The following is a 19834-nucleotide window of genomic DNA, read 5'->3' on the forward strand; positions in this document are numbered from 1 at the left end:
GTACAAGAGAATGTTACAATTGTGGCAAGCTTGGTCACTTTGCAAGAGATTGTAGAAGCAAGAAACCAGAGCAAGCACAAGTCTCTCATGAAGATGAAGAAGAAGAAGAAAATCACTTGTTCACTGCAAGACAAGAAGATGAAGACTCAGGTGAAGAAAACGTTTGGCTCATTGATAGTGGATGCACAAATCACATGACTCCACATGAGAAGCTCTTCACAAGAATCAACACAAGCTTCAAAGTTCCTATATCTATTGGTAATGGGGCTGTATTGATTACCAAAGGGAAAGGAGACATTGAAGTCATGACAAAGAAGGGCAAGAGAATCATTAGAGATGTGTTTCTAGTGCCTAAGCTCACCAAGAATCTACTAAGTGTTCCTCAGATGATTGCAAATGGATATCAAGTTACTTTCAAGCAAAAGAGTTGCACCATACATGATCAAGCTGGAAGGAAGATAGCTGAACTGGAGATGGTTAAAAAGAGTTTTTATATCAAGTGGTCCTCAAGTGAAGAAGCAGCAATGGTGACGAGAACTGAAGTCGCAAAGCCCTCAAAGATGCAAATTCTGCAGCCATGTAAGCAACAATTCGTGATGCTAGAGTGTCTAAAGCAAGAGTATAATGATTGTCAATGTTCCAATTCAAGAGGGTGGACTGAAAAGAAGGTCGAAGCTAAGTATAAACCTGTTGAGTTTCAGACAAAGATTGGAGCTGAACTCGAGAAACAGAAAAACTCAGTCATTGTCAAGAAAGAGACTGAGCTTGTTGATCAAAAGGCTGATCACATGATTCAGGAACTTGAGAAGCAGAAGTCTGTGACAAAAGTTGAGTACCAAGAAGGTTCAACAACTGAAAACAGAGAAGCTAAGGTTCAGGTCAAGGGAACCGAAAATCAGAAGTTGGTGATCAAAGAAGACACCAAACAGAAAATAAGAAGCTCACCTGAGAGGGAGCAACAGCTGGTTGGAAAAACAACTAGAGGAGATGTGAAGAAAGCTCATGGGAAGCTGGAAGAAGATATGGAGAAAACTCACAAAAGAATGGAAGAAAAATCAGTGAACAAAAAGGGTTCTGATAATGAAGCAAGAGGGAGTCTCAGCAAGAGGGAGTTTCATGATTTCAGTTTCAAGGGAAACTCACCAAATAAGACAGTACATGGAGAAGAAATTCAAAGCTCAGTTAAAATCAAACAAGATCAGAATGAAGTCAAGGAAGGAAACAAGAAAGTGAACGTTCCAGAGTTGCATAATCAGAACAAGGTGGAGACTGAAAAACCAAAAGTTGGAATGCGTTATGTTGATGTCGTCAAAGGGATTGGTCCATAGGTTTTGGGATCAACCTGGTTTGAGGAACAAAAGGCAAGAGGGAGTGTTGAATAATGTCTATTTGTTCTCAAACCACACAAATAAAATGTGGGAAAAGAGAGTAATAAATTAATAATAAGATAAATGGAGAAAGATCTAGAGAATTCTATTCTCTGTATAAATATGTAATGGCCCTGTTGTGTAATTTAAGCTAATAAGAAATCAGTTTCCTACTTCATCTTTCTCTATCTTCTACTACCTCTCACTCATACGTTCTACACAAACATTCCTCTGTTTTCTTTTCTTTGAACAAGACCAAAAACAGAACAAGAGAAGCATGAAGAAAACCTGCAATTTTCTGCAGTTTGCAACACTTTGTCCATGTCTCGGGATTAATCCAGGTTTTGATCCGAAAGCTATCCTTATTATAAAAGAAAAAAGAAAAAAACAGAAAGAGAAAGAGAGAGAGACAGAGAGATACATCATACATCGTGCGATAAGAATGTGTATATAATGTTAAATATATGATGTACACGAGGATTCAACTAACAATATTTACACATGTAATTAAGTCTTATAAAGGAAGTGAAGATTATTTAAAAACTTCAGTGGCCTTTGGTTTGGTCATGTCCTGGACGCGACTAACAGAGAATAATCGTACGATAAAGAAGGACGACGGCTTCCCAGATCATTGAGAGTCATTTAATTAAGCGTGACCCTTTAAAGATTTTGTAATGTGTCCAATCACATATTCATCAGATACAGACAAATGTTATGTAGCATTAACACTTTTGATATGAAATTACTTAAGAATGCTATGTGTTAGTGTCCGATTGGAGACTAGAGCATGTCTACTACCTTTACTTACATCGTTGCTCAATTTTGTTTTAAGCTTCACTTTGCATGATATGGTTCACATTTAATTCATACACTAGAATATTATTAAAGATATCAAATAAAAAAATAGAGCAGAACATAAAACCTAATGGATTGTATTAGTATTGTTGTCGTGTATAATTATATAAGTGATAAAATGTTTCTTTTTCATGATTGAGACAACTTCTGAAGTGTTTTCCAAGTTTTTTTTGTTGAACTTTAAAGGAAGATTTGAACTGCTATCAAATTTGTTCCATACATGCAAAGAATACTAGCTAAGACGAATAACTAGCAAAGATTCACTACTCATGGTTTGGTTAACTAATCAGTTCTAAATAACTTTTTTTTTCTGTGGAAAATACTAAGACGGACAACCCGGCACGAAGTCTTTTAACATCAATGATTCACATTGATTAAGTATTAATTGACGGTTTTGTTAGCTTAACCGTTCATTTTTTATATTTTCGTGTGCAAAAAAATACTTAAACAAACGGCCTGGCACAAAATCGTTATACATTAATGGTTTATGTTGATTCTATATATAATAGTTTGATTAGGTAAACTGTTCTATATTTCTTTCTTATATTTACGTTTATTGTAAAATAGTAAGGTCTGAATAGGGCTGGACAAAAAACCCGGATCCGAAGAACCAAACCAAACACAATCCAAAAAAAGTAGTATCGAACCCGAACTGAAATGGGTTTAAAATTTTGATATCTAAAGAAACGAAACCAAATCCGACCCCAATCGAAGTATCCCGAGTACCCGAATGTAACCAAAATAGATTTTTATACCTAAATATATTATTTATTTTAGATTTAATATATATATATTAAAAACATCCAAAATATATAAGATACTTTTAAGTTGTCTAAAATACTTGAAAATATATATAAATAGTCAAAAGTAAATGTTTAAAATAGTTAAAATATATTCAAAACACCAAAATACTTGAAATATCTATTGATTTGCTATCCAAATATTCAAATCAAACTAATTTATATGTTAATTTTAGGTATTTTGACATATATTATACAAATTTATATGTAATGTATTATTTTGTTTTATAGATTTTGAAAAAAATTAAGCATATAATAAATATTAAAATTTTAAAAATAATTTAAATGGATTATCCGAACCCGAACCGAATTCGCAAAGATCTGAACTAAACCCGAACTGAAATTTAAAAATACCCGAATGGGATTGAAATCTTTAAATCCGAAAACCCAAAACCTGAATAAATCATAACCGAACCCCGAACGCTCACTCCTAGGTTGAACATGACTTTGAGGTCAATAGGAGAGATTCTTACCAACTGAGCTATTAACATTTACACATTCATCAATCACTTTAATCATTTACAGGATGCACTTTTCAGATGCACAAACTAACGTCACCTTAAAGTACAATTCCAGGAACATATTTGACGATGATATTTTCTAAGTTTACTTAATCCCCTGTACCGAAACATAAATGGCAAATCCAGGATGTTAAATAAACTTTTGATTTTAAAGATTAATGAGAATGGGAAAACGAAATGCATAATCACGAATTTTTCTGCCATTGTGAAATTATATACCGGTCACACGCAGCCTCCGTTTTATAAAGAGACGTTTCAAGCTGTCAAACTAGTTTTTTTTCTTGATCAACCAAACTAGGGTTTATGTCAGGAAGAAATAATCATAAACTGAAAAAATAACTTTTGAAAGTCAAAGTATTAGCGTCACCTGCCGAATGTAAGAAGACATGTCTTCTGTAAGTATCTTTCTCCTACGGTCTACAGCCAATTTTAACCAAAGTACGCACGTACGCATACGTGACCATTAAAAAATGATTGATAATCTTATATCTAATTAATTAATTTAAATATTTTATTATTATGTACTTGTCAATTTCTAAAATAATTGGATCTGGCAAAAAGATGGCAAGATACCAACCAGACCATTAGCAAGATCATTAGCAACTCAACTCAATTTCTAAGTTCATTTCTCTCTCTCTTTGATCTTTTTTGCAGGAAAAAAAAAGCAGATCAAGTTTGATTTGTCTTTGGAAACCAAGAAACTGTTTTTTTTTTTCTGCTGGGTCCACTTGGTTATCGGGAAAGAATCTTCAAGCCCATATCAGTCACCTTACCTTATTAGAGATTAAAATAGACTAATCCCACCTCCAATCAGCCACTTGTGTCCATAAGAGAAGAAGAAGAAGAAGAGCAGAAAATAAGAAACACCATTCAACAGAAGACAGAAAGCTTTGTGAGAATTTGCTCATCATTTATATGATCAGTAATGTCTTTCTAATTACACAGAGGTAACCAAATCTGTGTGTTTATGTGTGTCTTTCTCTCTCTTTCTTTTCTGCAAGAAATCATCTTAACGTTGGTAACTTTTCCTGAAACCTTTACTAAATCTCTTTGATTTTCTTTTGGCTTTTTTTCTTTTTTTCAATCAGAATGATTTTGGAATTGGGTTTGGTTTTTCTCAGAAGACTTTTCTTTGATTTACTGATTAGAGCTTCAATGACTTTCCTCTGGAGACTTTCAATGTCCATACTTAAAATTGATGGCACTACTTTGATTGGTTACCCTATTTTAAGTCAACTCTCCATTGAAAGAGAAGCTGCTTATATATAATCTTTGAAAGTTGACAAAACACTGTTTTGATTCTTCTCTTGTTCTTGGATGGGTTTTTTGATGAAGTTTTCTGCATCTTTTTTCAGATTTAGCTTGTAGAGGAGCATTAGTCCTCTGGACTTTTCTCTTGTATCTATCCACCTTCAAGACGCTTATAAAGAAGCACGATAGCTGAGCAGTCTTTGAGAACTTGAGGGCTTTAGTGTGATCTGTTGGATGCCAGATTAGAAAGAATTAAAAAGGAAATATGGAAGAGGATGGTGGCAGTGATGGAGGAGAAGGAAATGGTGGGTTTTCACCTAATTCTAGCTTTGGGGCATTCCCTGAGATGCCTATGGATTTGGATTTGGATGAGCTCTTTTTTGATGGATGTTGGCTAGAGACAACAGATTTAAAACAGTCAGAAGAAACTGCTTCAGCTTCAAACGCCGTGAATGACAACACCCCTTTCCTCTACTTTTCTGAGAACTCATTTCAAGAAAACGTTTCCAACGAAGAAACAGAGAGAACGCCGAATCAAGAACCTTTAAACCAGGTTGCATCAAGTTCCGAGCAAGCAGAAAAGTTTCTACTAGAGGAAGCTGAGGTGGCAAGGCGTTGGTGGATTGCTCCAAGAGGAAGTGAAGGCCCTTCTTCCTCTGTGAAGGAGAGACTCTTACGAGCTATAAGCGGTCTCGACGAGGCCGTGCCAGATAAGGACTTCCTTGTGCAGATATGGGTGCCATTTCAGCAGGAAGGGAAGAACTTCTTGACCACTTTGGCTCAGCCACATTTATTCAACCAAAAATACTCGAGCCTTGCGAAATACAGACATGTTTCAGAGACTTATAACTTCCCTGCTGATGAGGGCTCGAAAGATGTTGGTCTCCCCGGCCGAGTTTTCCTGCAGAAACTGCCTGAGTGGACTCCTGATGTACGTTTCTTTAGGAGTGAAGAGTATCCGCGCATCAAAGAAGCGCAAAAGTGTGATGTCCGTGGGTCGCTTGCTGTCCCTGTGTTTGAAAGAGGTAGTGGGACTTGTTTGGGTGTTGTTGAGATCATCACAACAACTCAGAAGATGAATTACCGGCCAGAACTTGAGAATATCTGTAAAGCTCTTGAGGTTTTTCTCTTTCTCTTACCACACATGTTTAGACAAATACCACCACTAAGACCTTAGAATGAATGTCTGTTTCAGTGGAGGGCCTCCTGTTTGTGCTCTTTAGAAAGAATTTAAAAAAAAAAGGATCTTCTTGTAACACCCCGACCTGGGATTTGCTGTTAAGGGGACTCGATTTTAAACGGTTTTAAGTGATTTTCAAAGTATTTCTGGTTTTGGATACGACTTTGGGTATTAATAAATGGAGATTTCAGAGATTGAGTTATCGAGATTAAATACGGGTGTTACATTTTGGTATCAGAGTGGGTTCCGTTCCGGCCCTAACGGTTTTAAATGATTTTTTTAAAGTATTTCTGGTTTGGAGACGACTTTTGAGTATTAATTTCAGAGTTATTAAGTTTAAGTAAGAAAATACTAGTGTTGCACATCTGTTATCTTCTGCATATGTTTGGACTGAGATTGCTTTCATCTATCTTTCTGTATCCATATTCCTTATCAATTTGTATGTGACAAGAGTAAGAAGTTTTGTTAGTGTATCCACAATATCTTAAAGATGCTTCTATTTTTGCAGGCTGTGGATCTAAGGAGTTCAAGTAACTTGAAAACTCCAAGCACTGAGGTGCATTAACTTTACTCTTTACTTCATTCACAGGTCCTAGAAACAATGACATGCATTACTTACTAAGGTCATACCCCATGTTTTTTTTTTCAGTTTCTGCAGGTGTATAATGATTTCTACTATGCTGCTTTACCTGAGATATCAGATTTCTTGGCCTCAGTCTGCAGATCATATGATCTCCCTCTAGCTTTGTCATGGGCCCCGTGTGATCGGCAGGGGAAAGGTGGATCTCGACATTCTGATGAGAACTTTTCTCAGTGCGTTTCGACAATAGATTCCGCTTGCTTTGTCCTGGATGACCAGAGCAAATGTTTTCTGGAAGCATGTTCTGAATACCATCTTCTCCAAGGGGAAGGCATGGTTGGGAAAGCATTCAAGGAGACCAAACTGTTTTTTGTGCCTGAAGTGACCATATTTAGTAAGACCAACTACGCGCTTGCGCACCATGCTAAAGTGTCTGGACTACACGCTGCTTTAGCAGTCCCGTTAAAGGGCAAAAGCAATGGTTTGGTGGAGTTTGTGTTGGAGTTCTTCTTTCCAAAGTCCTGTATTGACACTGAAGCGAAAGAGAAGATGCTTAAGTCACTGTCTGTGACTCTGCAGCAGGATTTCAGGAGTTCAAATCTTGTCATTGACAAAGATTTAGAGTTGGAAGTCGTATTGCCTGATGGAGAGGACATGGTACTCTCAGAGAGCCCACTAAATGGAGCAGAAACTGAAGAGTCTTTGAGAGAAGTTCATATGCAAGACTCCTCCCAAATGATAAAGGCTAACGAGAAGGGTAAAGATAAAAAAGATGAATCCAAGCTCTCATCTGGCATGGATAACAGTCAGCTTGATTCAGTCCCCAATAATGTTCCTTCAGGAGCTGAGCCAGGAGGACTCAGAGTCGACGCAGGTCCAAGTACCGAACCAGCTTCCACTGGTGGTGGGAGTATGTTAGGGAGTAGAAGACCAGGGGACAAGAGAAGATCCAAAAATGAAAAGATCATTGGCTTGGAGGTTCTTCAACAGTACTTTGCAGGAAGCCTCAAGGATGCAGCCAAGAGCATTGGTGGTAAGAAATCGCTGCACACTTTTAAACATAGTTATTGCTTCTTCTTTTTTCCGATACCAAAGCCCGTAATCCTTCAGGCCCGAAACCACATCATGTAATATTAGTTTCGTTCCAGAGGTCACTTGGACAGTGTTGTGACAGAGTTTAGTTCTTATGTTGCAGTTTGTCCAACTACCTTGAAAAGGATATGCAGGCACCACGGAATAACAAGATGGCCTTCCCGGAAAATCAAGAAGGTTGGGCATTCGTTGAAGAAACTGCAAGTCGTTATGGACTCAGTTCAAGGTGCACAGGGATCTCTCCCACTCGATTCATTCTACTCAAGCTTCCCTGCGTTGAGCTCCCCAAATATGTCCAGTAATGGCCCTTCCTTGAAAAATAAGGAACAGATACAGCATTTGGCAGAGGATAAACCAGCACCAAGGTCACCATCATCTTCTTGCTCTGGTTCAAGCACCAATACTGCAAACACTCTGCAGGTTGCTGAGGAGGCTGATGCTGTATTAAAGAAAGCTCACAGTGAGGCCGAACTTCACAAAACATTCAAGGAGCCTCCTCTTCTTGAAAATTTAGCAGGTAGTAGTAGCAACAAGAGCTTAAGAGCTGGAGGGGGCATTAAAGTGAAAGCAACATTTGGTGAGGCCATAATACGGTTTACTTTGCCTCCGAGCTGGGGCTACAGAGAGCTGGAGCAAGAGATTGCTAGGCGTTTCAGCATAGATGACGTTTCCTGGTTTGATCTCAAGTACTTGGACGATGATAAGGAATGGGTTCTTCTGAAATGTGAAGGGGATCTCGAGGAATGTATCGACATACATAGATCATCACAGAGCCAAACAATTAAGATAAGTCTGCACGACGCTTTTCAAGTCAAACTGGGAGGTTCTTTTGGTAGCACTGGTGCATCCTGATAAAACCCACTCAAAGCACCAGAAATATTCTGCTGAATTAGAGATTGGCACTTTCTATTTTAGCCTCTAATTGTGGGTAAAATATACCTTGAAGACCATTTTTTGCAAGTGGCAATAGTAACTGGTCTTCTGCATGGTCTGGACAGATTTTTTTTGTATATAGGCAAGTATTTTTGGCATCTTTGTTTTTAAGCTTTGCAACTACATAACTGAATTGCAGTATTATATATATGTGTGTGTTCACTTGTATAGTTTTGGAAAATGTCTGATTTCAGGGAATGTGCCAGGAATGTAGAATATCCATTTCACTATATTGAATATGATCTACACACTTTAACTGATCTTTGTTAAACATGAAGAACAATATGTATGTCTATGTTTCAACAAACACTGTCGCTTTGTACCCACTCAAAGTCCTATTGTTAGAAACTGTGCGGACAAAAAACACAATAATAGTAGTAGCTTTCATATTTTCCAATTATGTAGGTTGTGCTGACTTCAAATTTGGTAATGAAAGGGTGCGGCCCTTTTCTCCACCAGCTTGGTCTTGCCAATTGTGTTCACCAACTGATGTCAATTTATGTATGTATCTTACTTCACTGCACACACCGAACGTCTTTTACTACCTTGCAAACGTCTCTCTCACAGCATATCTGGGTCCAAACATATCTTCTTGTCTGCTTCTACTGGCTCAGCTGCACAGACAAAATATGAAGGTCCAACTCTGAATTACAGTCACACCAAACATGAAGGTTTCTATAAATAGATTGGACTTCCTGAACATTATCAGTGTCAGATATTTTTGTTATAGGGATATATTAACCTCCGTAAGAGATTTTAGTTACTTTATAGCAACTATAGTAAGGCTAAACTCATATACTACTGCTTAGAGCATGGAGACAGTGATCAAAAAGTATGCCACTCAATGAGAACAGGACTAAGTATCTGACTATAAACTTACAAACAGTACTGCTTAGAGCAGGAGTACAGTGGGGAAAGTTACTGCTGCTAGTCCATTCCTACTCTATGTTACTGTAAATTAATTATTGTTGAAGTATTTATATATCAGAAGGCTGTCACTAGGAGAATTGAACTCACAACAACAGTTTTCTTTCTTGTTTCATCGTCCTTAGTTTTGGGTTTTGCTAGGTTCTTTCCAGTTTCTTCTGACCTGTACCTGTCATTAGTAGACATGTTCATGTTTTGTTGTCTGAATTCTCAACTGTGACTAGAATTTTGTGATATGGTTTATGGGTTTAATTATTTGATATTTCTCGTGTAAGATGATGAGTTGATGCAATTTTTTTTTTTTTTTTGGAGCAAGAGTTGATGCAATGTTAAGTTGTCTTTTCTGCTGAGGAATTTTCAAACTATTTTCTTGTTGATGATATATTTGTATGCCTTCTCTAGTTACTGTTTTTCTAGGTCTGGTACCATTGTCAAAAGTTGAAATTATTTTGAATATAATACATAGATACAAACACAAAAAGCCATGTTTCTTGTGGAACAATGTTCTTATTTCAATCACGAACTGTACTTTAGATTCGCACTCACAAACACAAAATCATTACATAACTAGAGAAGGCATGCACAGAACAGAGCACACTGAATCAACAACACCACGAAACTGAAGCTTGGGCTGAACGTTGAAGCATAGTTACCAGAAGGTGTAGAACCATCAGAACCTGGTCATCAGAATGTACCCAAATTATTAACTCAATAATCACCACTTCACACTAAAAAATGTGTAAGAACCTTAATCAAACAAACCTGAACAAGGATCTGGAGAAAGGGTTGTGAGGATTGTCTGGTCCGAGTAACCAGCATAGGCGCAAGAACGAGGTCCGCAAGAGGTACTAGTCGTGTTACCTAGAAGCAAATTTTGTCCTCCTGGGCATCGTGTAGGCGGGCAAGTTGGCCAGGTCGTAGGCCTAAGCTGAGAAGCTTCACAGCTTAGACTGATCACAAACACACAAAACCCAAAAACCATCATAATCTATCAAAAACCAATCTTGTCATATTAAAACAAATAAAAATCCAAGACTAGTAATCACTTACGTCCAATTTTTTGACGCATCACAAGAGCACCTGATGCAACTGTTTGCAGTGATTGAGTATGATCCGTTAGGCAAAAGCATAGAAGAAGCATCCAACGAGTTGTTCCTTACATAAGAGCTACAGGCTGCAATAAAAGTTAAAAGTTCATGACTTTATCTCAAGAAATCAGAAACCCAATCATCGACTAGTACTAAAACATCGAACCCAACTAGATTTGTCCAATGAAACAGGTAAAGTCATAGACTTTTCAAGTTCAAACAACAATAGATTTGTCTATTTGGATAGTCAAATGAAACTGCCAGTCACACACACACTTTTCAACTTTTTGTTGTAACTGGACGTTGAGTTAAAAAGTTAAAAAAAAATTAACTTTCTTACCAAACTCAGAAACCCAATAATCAATTAGTACTAAAACATCGAACCCAACTAGTTTCGTTCAATGAAACAGCTTAAAGTAACAGACTTTTCGAATTCAAACCCAACTACATTTATCCATCTAGATAGTCAAATGAAACTAGTCTTGTACCTCTGAGAGGGACGTCGAGAGGGTTATCAGCGAGGAGCTGAGCATCGCCGGAGATCCCATTGAGCGTAGCCAGCGTCCCGTTGTCAGTTCCAAACTGAGCAGCGATCGCGCCGAGGGAGCTTCCGGATTTAACCACGTGTGCATAGTGGACAACATCTCGACCGTTCACCTTATCGCAGCTACACGGCAAAGGGATCCACACCCTTTGACCGATCACGATCTCGTTCGCGTTGGGGATCTTGTTCATCTCGCTGATCCTCGGGAAACGAACCAACCCTCCGAACAGCTCGGACGCGATGGCGGAGAGCGTGTCCCCTTGCTTGACGGTGTAAACCGGAACATCGGTGGAGACGCCGGTTCCGTTTGAGCAAGTGCAAGGGATCGGTACGCGCACGACCTGGTTTGGGTTCACGCGCTGAGCGCCTGTGGTGGAGAGCGGGAGGTTGTTGGCTTCGAGGATGGAGCGGAGGTTCTCCACGGCGAAGAGGGTTTTGATGCTGGCGTACGTTGTGGCGTTCTTGGTCGAGTAGCCGACGAGAGAGCGACACGTGGTGTTTGAGTCGCCGGGAGAGCCGCATTTGAAGTTGCCGGTCATTTGGGCGGAGAGGGGGAGGAGGAAGGAGGTGGCGAGGAGAAGAAGGGGGAGGGTAAAACGGGAAGTTTCCATTTTTGTTTGTTAGTTGCCGGAGAGTTGTCAGGTGTGTGTCTCTCTCAGACGGATTTGTGTGGTTTAAAAGGACGAGGAAGAGAGTTTGGCCGGAGGAGACTTTTGGAGTTTGACCGTTGACTTTTGAGAGAAGATAAATGAGAACACAAGACTTCCAACAGACTTGCGTTTAGTAGTTTACATTAACACGCCGTGACTTGTCGATAATTTCATAATAATATGATGATTATTGTAATGATATTTTTTTTTGTTTCGGCTAATAATGTCATGATAAAGACTATTAGTATACTAAAAGTCTACTAAACACTTCAATGAAAGATTCGAATAGAAGAGGATAGAAAAATGATTTGTGTAAGGTAACGATGGTTTATACTTTGTTGGAATAAACTATGATAACTAATAATTAAATCCTTTAACAAAAAAAATGATAACTAATAATTGGCCATGAGGATGAAGATTGACTCGAAAACAGCTATACTAAAAACGGAACATCACGAATTCATTTAGGGCCATTTTCATTAAACTAAAAGGTGGAGTTATTACATGGTGAAGGTGACTGAAAACGAATGGTCAAGTTAATACGGAAAACACCTAAAGAGGAATTAAGGAGCTGCTGCATTTACATTTGAAGTATAAAACATGGAATACTTGATGACTTGCAGTTAAAATGCTTCAGCATGCACCTAACTCGTCTACCTTGAAGGTCTGTAAACTGTCTCTCTGATTCTAGGTCCTATGGTTAATGGAGATGTTTAGCAAAATTGTTTGAGTTTGAATTCTGGTTGTCGACACGTGTGCCATAGTATCAAATATATTTCGGTCCACTGACAGGTATACGAAACCAAGACATCCGTATGTCATTGTCTCAAAGCTAGGGATGACTTGATTTTTTATTTTTTTTGGAACACAGATGATTTGATTAAGCTTCTATTTTAAGTGTTTCCTGCTCTTCAGGGTTATTTGTTGTGCCACACTTAAAGAGTTTACTTAGAATCAAAATCACGTCTCTCTTTTGTACTGAATATTACGAAAGAAGATTTGTTAAAAGAAGGCAGCGGCTTGTGGCTCCTGATTCTTCTACCTTGTAGCTGTATACAATGTCTGATTAGAGCTATATATGATCAATTAATGGAGATAGTCTAACTGATAGTTCTAGTGTAATGCTGCTTTCCTTGGGGTTAGCTTGAATCTAACAGGGAGGTATGTCGCCTCAACAGGTCTCTTCTTTTAAAAGGCATAAAACAAATCAGAAGGATTATGGAGTGAATTGCATCATGTATAGCAAGCATATTACGGTGTATGAAATATTTCTATGTTATTATAAAAATATAATTGTTTAAGGGCATAACATGTAATTCGGATGGCAAGTAAATCTCACATTAATCATCAAATTTCAATGAAACTCTATCCTAAGTGCAAAACCCTAAACTCTGATTTATTTAACCATAAAAAGAAAACGACAACCAAAAAATAAATAAATAGAAAGACATTAAACTTCCAAATTCCTATGCTATTATTGATTCAGTTACTTCATCTCCGTGAATGAAGATGTATTGTTCTCTTTCATATGCCTCGTACAAGCAGAATCATCATAGATTATGAGCACCTGCTTATAAGACCTTTTAGACAATTCTAATAGAGAAAATTGTCTCTAATAAAAAGGGGACAATTTAGAATTTAGAGCGGGTAGCGGGAATCGAACCCGCATCGTTAGCTTGGAAGGCTAAGGGTTTTAGTCGACGTATAGAGGCTTGGAGCAACACGGAGGCAAGCTACAATCAACCTCCTCAGCGCTATTGGTCTCGGCCTCATCATCAATCATGCCAAACAAGTAATCGAGACGTGCCTTATCAGCTTTCTCAATCTCATCAAATTTCAAAAGATTGTTTTGCTTTCCGTGAACAAGATCTTGACCTTCTATAAATCGGAGCCGTGCAGAAGAAGAAAGAGCTAAGTGATTAGTGAAGAGCAAGAGGACTATGATGCTGATAAAGCTGATTCTACAAGTGTTCGCCATTGTCGAAGAGAAACTTGATCAGGACTTTAGGGCTTTCTTGTTGTTGATGTTGGAAAAAGCTTGTTGTAGATTTAAGTTATGATTTTTAAGAGTCGATCTATCTAAGTTGTTTATATATATACAGCCTAATTATTCGTTTCCTAGTTTACTTTAGTATTAAAAAGGTGGTCGTATATACATATTGGAATAGGATTTTATCTTCTTTTGTTGAATTATTTACATGCACTCTTAAAGACTTATCTAATTTAACTAACTATAGATTTGGTTATGGGTTCTTTCCTTTTCTAATTTGCTAAAGACATAAAAACATATAATTAAAATAAATTGTAAGATCAGTGAGAAAAAAAAAATTGTTTCTTATAATTAAAATAGAAAATGTTCATAAACAAATTATCATAATTACATAAAAATTTAGGGAGAATTTGTTGTATAACCATAATAAGAAAAAAATTAAGAATATAACCATGGCTTGGAAAATGTGTCTTTTTGCCACATTAATGGACATTGAAGTCCTTCGTATCACATGAGCGTTTGTATACCATACTGAACAGCCATGTACCATTCTATTTCAAATGTCGATATAGAATAGATCATTTCAAACAAACGTACATCTATAGTAGGGAGGGAGGGTGGGAGGGAGGGAGGGAGGGAGGGAGAGAGAGAGGAAGAGGGATAGAGAGGGAGGGAGAGGGAGAGAGAGAGGGAGGGAGAGGGAGAGAGAGAGGGAGGGAGAGAGGGAGGGAGGGTATTCTATTCTATATTTTATAAATATTATAGAATATAACACTACATTATTTGAACATTACATATTGGAGAAAGAAATAAAAGAAAAAATGAAAGAAAGAGAAACAGAAAAAGAGATACATACATAGATGAAAAAATGGAGAGAGACAAAGATGGTGATAGAGAAAATAGATAGAGGGAGAGATTGCACAAAGAGAGATTGTATAAGTGCAATTCTATTCTATGTTTCGTAAATAGAATAGAAAAAATCTTATTATAACTGTACATATTCAATTTATAAATATATGTTAGTTTTACAAAATCCAAAACATTTCATATACAAAAAAATCTATGTTTTTTATAGGTATTTAAAAAATCCAAATAAGTACTTTTTAAACTTATAAAGTTATATAAAAAAAAAAGAGGTGAAAGTGAAAAAGGGCAATATAGAAAATAATACATAAATATCATAGCCTAAAAATTGCTATGGTTATATAGTTAATTTATAGTTTGTTATGTATATGCTACCTAATTTCCCAAAAATTTATGTCTTTTGATTCATAGACTTGGTTTTCAATATTTCCCAAAATATCAGAATTTCACTTGGAGAATCTCTCTTAAGAGTGAAAGTTGTATATGTTTTTATATAGATTCATCTCATCATGATGAGATTCAATCGGTTAATCGGAGTAAACCGGTTTAAGAAGAGAAAATTGCATTAGTTCTGCTATACTCTGTTTAGGTCTATTCATGGCGTCTCACCTTTCTTTCTCTTGTTACTCATACATCTCTTCACCTCTTTCTTCTTTTAATTTCAGTGGAATTGATTAATTGACACATATATATATACCCTTTAAACCGACTTGTGATACGTAATACGTAAAAACAGTGTAAATTACACACACACACAAAAAAAAAAAAAAAGACATGATGGTCATGTAAGTGATCACATGATGGTGCAAGCGTTGGGATTGTCATCACTGAAGGCAGAGGTGTATTTGACCTCGAAGGAGCTGGCACGAGCAAGCGGGGCCACAAGAGGGTCGGCGAGTGCATTGCGAACATAGCCAGGAGGGGCCTTCTTGTCGTAGGCACCAGGTGCGTAAGGGTGGGGCACCACCTCGTAAGGCACGTACGGCCACAGCTCCGCCTTCTTCCCCGTCCGATGCATCACCCGTCGCACCACTTTGTTGGGTTGGACGAATCCCTCGACCGTTAGTTTGCTCTGTTTAGGATCGACTGTGACATTGGTAACTCCTTTCATGCCTTGCACCGACTTCCTCACCCGTCTCTCGCACCCTTCGCAGTCCATCTTCACTTTTATCTCCACTCTCTTTTTTTTGTTGTCGACATGGTAACATACCACACAACACGCACACTCTTAATTTACTACATATCGTAATCAAAACAAATTGCAAGAGAAAAAGAAGAGGCAGAGTATGTTATAGAGTGAGAAGAGTGCCTGGAACTGCTTGAGCTTTCTGTGGCGGCGTTCCCGGTAACAGAGGTCCACGAAGCCCATCAACGCCGATTAGTTTACCTTTTTTTTCCTTCTCTTTTCAGACCGTCGACTGATCAAGCTAAATCTAGAGGAACGACGAACATATGCATAAGCAGCGAGACAAGGTCGCCACTTTACACGTGGACGAGTGAGAGAATGGGTACGTCACTGCCAGCTGTTTCGTTGTAAAGCTTTCTAGTTGATTTGAGAAAGGTGTGTGAGGAGCAAGCAAACCCAAGCATTTTATCCGCCTATTTGGAGGTGGAACCCTCCTTACCGCCGAGCAGGTTTTGACTTTTGTACACAATGACTTACCAAACATAATAAAAGAAACTAGCGGAGGGTAAACTATCATGATTAGGGACGGTCTAACTTTATTTAAAAAAATTATAATGCCCTACATTCAAATACAAATTTATGCCCACATTCTTCGCATAATTGTTTTTAGTGTCCTATATATAATACAACTAAAATTGTTGTATAAAATCGAGATGCCTAAACAATCGATTCATTTGCCTATGCCTCGGACTGGGCCTTGCAGGTATCAAGAGATCCATTATCCATAGTAGATGTGTATCAGAGTTCAACGTGAAACCATTGAATGCAAAGTACAGACTGTGGGAGTAAGAGATGTTAATCCAAATACCACATTGGAGAATTAGATAAGGAGAGTCTAATATATAAAAAGATGTTTAGTTCGAGATTTTTTGGGAAGAAAACCAAAAGTAAATCTATGTAAGCCAGCCAATGAGACTCAAAGTGAACAATATTGTACTAATCAGAGAATATAGAATTGGACATGAAATTTAATAAATCCCAACAATTGGTATCAGAGCGGTTTGACGAAAATCTGCAAGAAGACCAAAATACCCTTCGAATATGAAGGGGGCCCTTTAAAGTGGAAAGCGAGGTTCGGCAGAGATTAGTCACAAGATCCTGGAATTGTGGGAATAACATCCTCAAAGCAACTCAAAGTAACCTTGCGACTAAGGGTGTCGAATGTCGAAAATGCGACAAGGCACCGAGATGATTCGCTAGAGGAAAGGACACAAGGTGTATGGTCTTTGGTTTGAGGGAGAGAATGAGAGATGTTAATCCAAGTCTCATATTGGAGAATTAGACAATGAGAGTCTAATATATAAAGAGATGTCCAACTCTAATAGTTCGAAACCTTTTGGGAAGGAAACCAAAAATAAGTCCATGCGGGCCAGCCAATGAAACTCAAAGTAGACAATATCGTACAAATCAGAGAATATAGAGTTGGACATGAGATCTAATAAATCCCAACAGGGAGCCGGTTGAAAAGATGCATGGAACCCTAGATAACAATGCATAATCTCCAACGAGGCGACCAGTTTCTGATATTTGCATCAGACGGACTATGGGAGAAGCTGAGCAACCAGGAGGCATTCAGAACCATCAGAGATAAGAAACACAATCCAAATTTCAGTTACAGTCACATTAATTTCATAAAGATGATCAAAGTGAGAATGTTGATGCAGGGGAAAGCAAGAAAGAGACTTGTGAAAGCGGCAAAAAGAAAAAAGAGATGAGATACTCTGATCTCAACCTTGGTTTAGAAAAAAAGGCGACATGTGATTGCACCTCTTCGAATGTTGAGAGAGGCGTGAGAAGGCATTTCGACGTCGACGACGACGACATCACTGTGCCTGTGGTTCTTCACTTCCTGAACACCAATCTTCTCAGCAGAGCCTCTTCTCTCAAAAACCCCTGTGTATTCTACCCGTGGTGGTGGCATTGCTGCTTTACCCTAGAAACTCTAAAACTAGGTTCCTTCCAACTTGTAGTTATTAATATATACCAACCAAAAGTATGTTTTGCATCCTCTGTTTTTATATATCTTTTTGGTTCACTCCTATAGTAAAATGTTAAACATAAGCTACTAACTTGTTGGATACCATTAATCTTTTTCTTTTTTTTAATGCTCGGACTTGTCAATTTAAAATGTGTTATCTCTCTTCTAAAGTTTCCAAGAGTAGAGCCATTGCTTGGGACTGCAAGTAAGGAAATACATCTTCCTTTGGAATTATTAGCCTATGGAAACCTATTCCCAAAAATTTCTTCTATAAATGGAATATCAAAGCCAAAGCCAAGAATGAATATTACATTAAAAAAAATCAGGATCTCTAACAGATGAGTCAAGTGACAATGATTGATGTGTAACCTAAATAATTAAGTAACACCAACTAGTAGTGTGTGTATGGGTTTTATATACCTCATTTACAAAGAAGATGAGAGGGGTTTGGAATTCAAAGATGTCTTCTGCACAAGGGACAAGAAGCGTGCCCGCGAAGCCACTTGTCGATGCACGGTAGATGGAACATATGATGGCAATGCGGCAAACTTCTAACAGTCTCTCCCACCTGAAAGTCCTGTATCGTCACCACCACTCAAATATTTAATTTAAATCTTTCCAACCACTTGTCATCATCATATTGTACGCTGAAAATTATCATTTCCTATTTTAGTTGGGAAAGTGAGGAGAAACCTGAAGGCATACAGAGCAAGAGACCATCTCCTCCCCTGAGGTGTTGTCTGTAATTAGGACCTTTGGGATCCTGTCGAGAGAATCCCCTGTGAGACCCTTTGAAACGGCAGTGCCGAAGATATCAGTTTGGTCTTGGAATTGTGACTCCATAGCTCCCATCTGTTATTATTATTATTTATTAAGAAAAAATAGGATGATGAGAAATAGAGAGTGAATGATGCATCAAACAAAGGTATAGTTACCTGACTCTGGACAGCACTAAGCATTGCAGGACCAATACGCTCGCGAACAAGCCTCCCGCTCAAAAGGCTAGCAATGACGTCAATCTATATTGGTGGTGATGGAAAATAGGTTGAGAAAAGGAGAAAATCAGAATAATGATGAAAAGAAGGAGATCAAGAAGAGGAGGTTTTTACCAAGTAGAGAAGGCAAGCAATACCAGATTCATCGGATTGCCAGAGGAGGAGGGAAGACTCAAGGACATCGATGGAGAAGACAGCACCAGAAATAGCACCAACGACGGCTCCTCTCATGAAACCGGTCTCTGTTTCTTGGCCGATCAAAGCCCCTGTCAAGGCTCCTAGCAAACTCCCCACTGCAACATCAACCAAAATAAAATAATAAAAACGATGAATGTATAACGTGTTCTTCCTCCTCCTAACATTGTTTAATAAATTTCTCTGTGGAAAATGAATAAAACAATATATATATAATATATATTAGAAGAAAAGGAAGGGGACGGAACCTAGAGCGAAGAAGAAGGTGAAGAGGGCGGAGAAGAGGTTGGCGAGGATGGCGGAAACGGCTGAATGGAAGGAATCTTTGATCCGATGGAGGAGTGAGAGAGGAGAGAGATGATGATAAGAATCCATTTTCTTTGCCAAAGAAGGCCCCGAGAGAGGAATGAAGGAGAGGAGGGAATGACTTTTTTGGATTTCTTTCTTTTTAATTTGTTCGCCTTTTGTTAATGGACAAGAAGAGGTGGAGATTAACCAATGAGCAAGGAACCTTCTTCTCTCTCTCCGCTGACTATAAATTTCTTTTTATCGTTACACAATCACGCGTTGCGTTAAGCAAGTTACAAGAATAATATATCTTCAACAAGAGTGGATTGAATTTTATAAAGAGTGGTTAAGACTTGACTTTTTTTACAATTAAAGGAACTAGAGATTGACCCGCACGGGCGTGCGGATGTTAATTTTTACTTTCTTATAAGAGAAAAAGACTAGGATAGCACCAAACCAAGTTTATGTTCCCAAAGTAGCACTCAAGGTTCAAAGTCACAAAAATATGTTTCATTAAAGAGGTAAATATACACTTATACCCCTTGGGTTA

General features: G+C 38.1%; 5 protein-coding genes across 10 annotated transcripts; 1 reads left to right on the forward strand and 4 right to left on the reverse strand.

Moving 5' to 3' along the window:
* The first annotated feature begins 4089 nt into the window (after positions 1-4089).
* Positions 4090-8837, forward strand: LOC103874190 (protein NLP1). Of its 5 annotated transcripts, none has more exons than XM_033273603.1 (6): positions 4090-4512; positions 4899-4963; positions 5002-5914; positions 6483-6530; positions 6624-7587; positions 7750-8837. In XM_033273603.1, the coding sequence occupies exons 3-6, from the start codon at positions 5060-5062 to the stop codon at positions 8496-8498; spliced, it is 2616 nt and encodes an 871-aa protein (XP_033129494.1). In that variant the 5' UTR covers positions 4090-4512; positions 4899-4963; positions 5002-5059; the 3' UTR covers positions 8499-8837. The 5 variants fall into 5 exon arrangements, with proteins under 5 accessions (XP_033129494.1, XP_033129496.1, XP_033129493.1 ...); XM_033273605.1 differs by having other exon boundaries at positions 4090-4490; XM_033273602.1 differs by having other exon boundaries at positions 4091-4557.
* A 1097-nt stretch (positions 8838-9934) lies between these two features.
* Positions 9935-11982, reverse strand: LOC103874192 (lysM domain-containing GPI-anchored protein 2). Of its 2 annotated transcripts, none has more exons than XM_009152608.3 (4): positions 11083-11982; positions 10587-10680; positions 10269-10456; positions 9935-10183 (listed from the first exon to the last, which is right to left on the reverse strand). In XM_009152608.3, the coding sequence occupies exons 1-4, from the start codon at positions 11747-11749 to the stop codon at positions 10074-10076; spliced, it is 1059 nt and encodes a 352-aa protein (XP_009150856.1). In that variant the 5' UTR covers positions 11750-11982; the 3' UTR covers positions 9935-10073. The 2 variants fall into 2 exon arrangements, with proteins under 2 accessions (XP_009150856.1, XP_009150855.1); XM_009152607.3 differs by having other exon boundaries at positions 10557-10680.
* A 294-nt stretch (positions 11983-12276) lies between these two features.
* On the reverse strand, positions 12277-14349 carry LOC117126175. The gene has a single exon (XM_033273677.1). It carries the CDS (start codon positions 13764-13766, stop codon positions 13482-13484), a length of 285 nt encoding a protein of 94 aa, XP_033129568.1. The 5' UTR covers positions 13767-14349; the 3' UTR covers positions 12277-13481.
* A 992-nt stretch (positions 14350-15341) lies between these two features.
* LOC103874193 (heavy metal-associated isoprenylated plant protein 27) lies at positions 15342-16771 on the reverse strand. The gene is made up of 2 exons (XM_009152609.3): positions 15952-16771; positions 15342-15822 (listed from the first exon to the last, which is right to left on the reverse strand). The coding sequence occupies exons 1-2, from the start codon at positions 16009-16011 to the stop codon at positions 15436-15438; spliced, it is 447 nt and encodes a 148-aa protein (XP_009150857.1). The 5' UTR covers positions 16012-16771; the 3' UTR covers positions 15342-15435.
* Positions 16772-18056: 1285 nt separating this feature from the next.
* LOC103874194 (NEP1-interacting protein-like 1) lies at positions 18057-19723 on the reverse strand. Its single transcript, XM_009152610.3, has 5 exons — positions 19245-19723; positions 18916-19094; positions 18742-18825; positions 18500-18658; positions 18057-18383 (listed from the first exon to the last, which is right to left on the reverse strand). Exons 1-5 carry the CDS (start codon positions 19369-19371, stop codon positions 18261-18263), a joined length of 672 nt encoding a protein of 223 aa, XP_009150858.1. The 5' UTR covers positions 19372-19723; the 3' UTR covers positions 18057-18260.
* Between the last annotated feature and the right edge of the window lie 111 nt (positions 19724-19834).

The sequence above is a fragment of the Brassica rapa genome, chromosome A06, assembly GCF_000309985.2.
Source record: "Brassica rapa cultivar Chiifu-401-42 chromosome A06, CAAS_Brap_v3.01, whole genome shotgun sequence".
In the NCBI taxonomy this organism is placed as follows: domain Eukaryota; kingdom Viridiplantae; phylum Streptophyta; class Magnoliopsida; order Brassicales; family Brassicaceae; genus Brassica; species Brassica rapa.

Excerpts from the sequence above, each read along its gene's own strand:
- LOC103874190 (XM_033273603.1), top strand. The coding sequence starts at position 5,060 with ATGGAAGAGGATGGTGGCAGTGATGGAGGAGAAGGAAATGGTGGGTTT. Across the intron at positions 6,531-6,623 it reads TGAAAACTCCAAGCACTGAG|TTTCTGCAGGTGTATAATGA; the intron begins GTGCATTAACTT and ends TTTTTTTTTCAG. Across the intron at positions 7,588-7,749 it reads TGCAGCCAAGAGCATTGGTG|TTTGTCCAACTACCTTGAAA; the intron begins GTAAGAAATCGC and ends CTTATGTTGCAG.
- LOC103874192 (XM_009152607.3), bottom strand. The coding sequence starts at position 11,749 with ATGGAAACTTCCCGTTTTACCCTCCCCCTTCTTCTCCTCGCCACCTCC. Across the intron at positions 10,681-11,082 it reads TCTCGACGTCCCTCTCAGAG|CCTGTAGCTCTTATGTAAGG; the intron begins GTACAAGACTAG and ends CTTTTATTGCAG. Across the intron at positions 10,184-10,268 it reads TTCTCCAGATCCTTGTTCAG|GTTCTGATGGTTCTACACCT; the intron begins GTTTGTTTGATT and ends TCTGATGACCAG.
- LOC117126175 (XM_033273677.1), bottom strand. The coding sequence starts at position 13,766 with ATGGCGAACACTTGTAGAATCAGCTTTATCAGCATCATAGTCCTCTTG.
- LOC103874193 (XM_009152609.3), bottom strand. The coding sequence starts at position 16,011 with ATGGGCTTCGTGGACCTCTGTTACCGGGAACGCCGCCACAGAAAGCTC. Across the intron at positions 15,823-15,951 it reads GAAAGCTCAAGCAGTTCCAG|AGAGTGGAGATAAAAGTGAA; the intron begins GCACTCTTCTCA and ends AACAAAAAAAAG.
- LOC103874194 (XM_009152610.3), bottom strand. The coding sequence starts at position 19,371 with ATGGATTCTTATCATCATCTCTCTCCTCTCTCACTCCTCCATCGGATC. Across the intron at positions 18,659-18,741 it reads TTAGTGCTGTCCAGAGTCAG|ATGGGAGCTATGGAGTCACA; the intron begins GTAACTATACCT and ends TAATAATAACAG. Across the intron at positions 18,384-18,499 it reads CTTGCTCTGTATGCCTTCAG|GACTTTCAGGTGGGAGAGAC; the intron begins GTTTCTCCTCAC and ends GTGACGATACAG.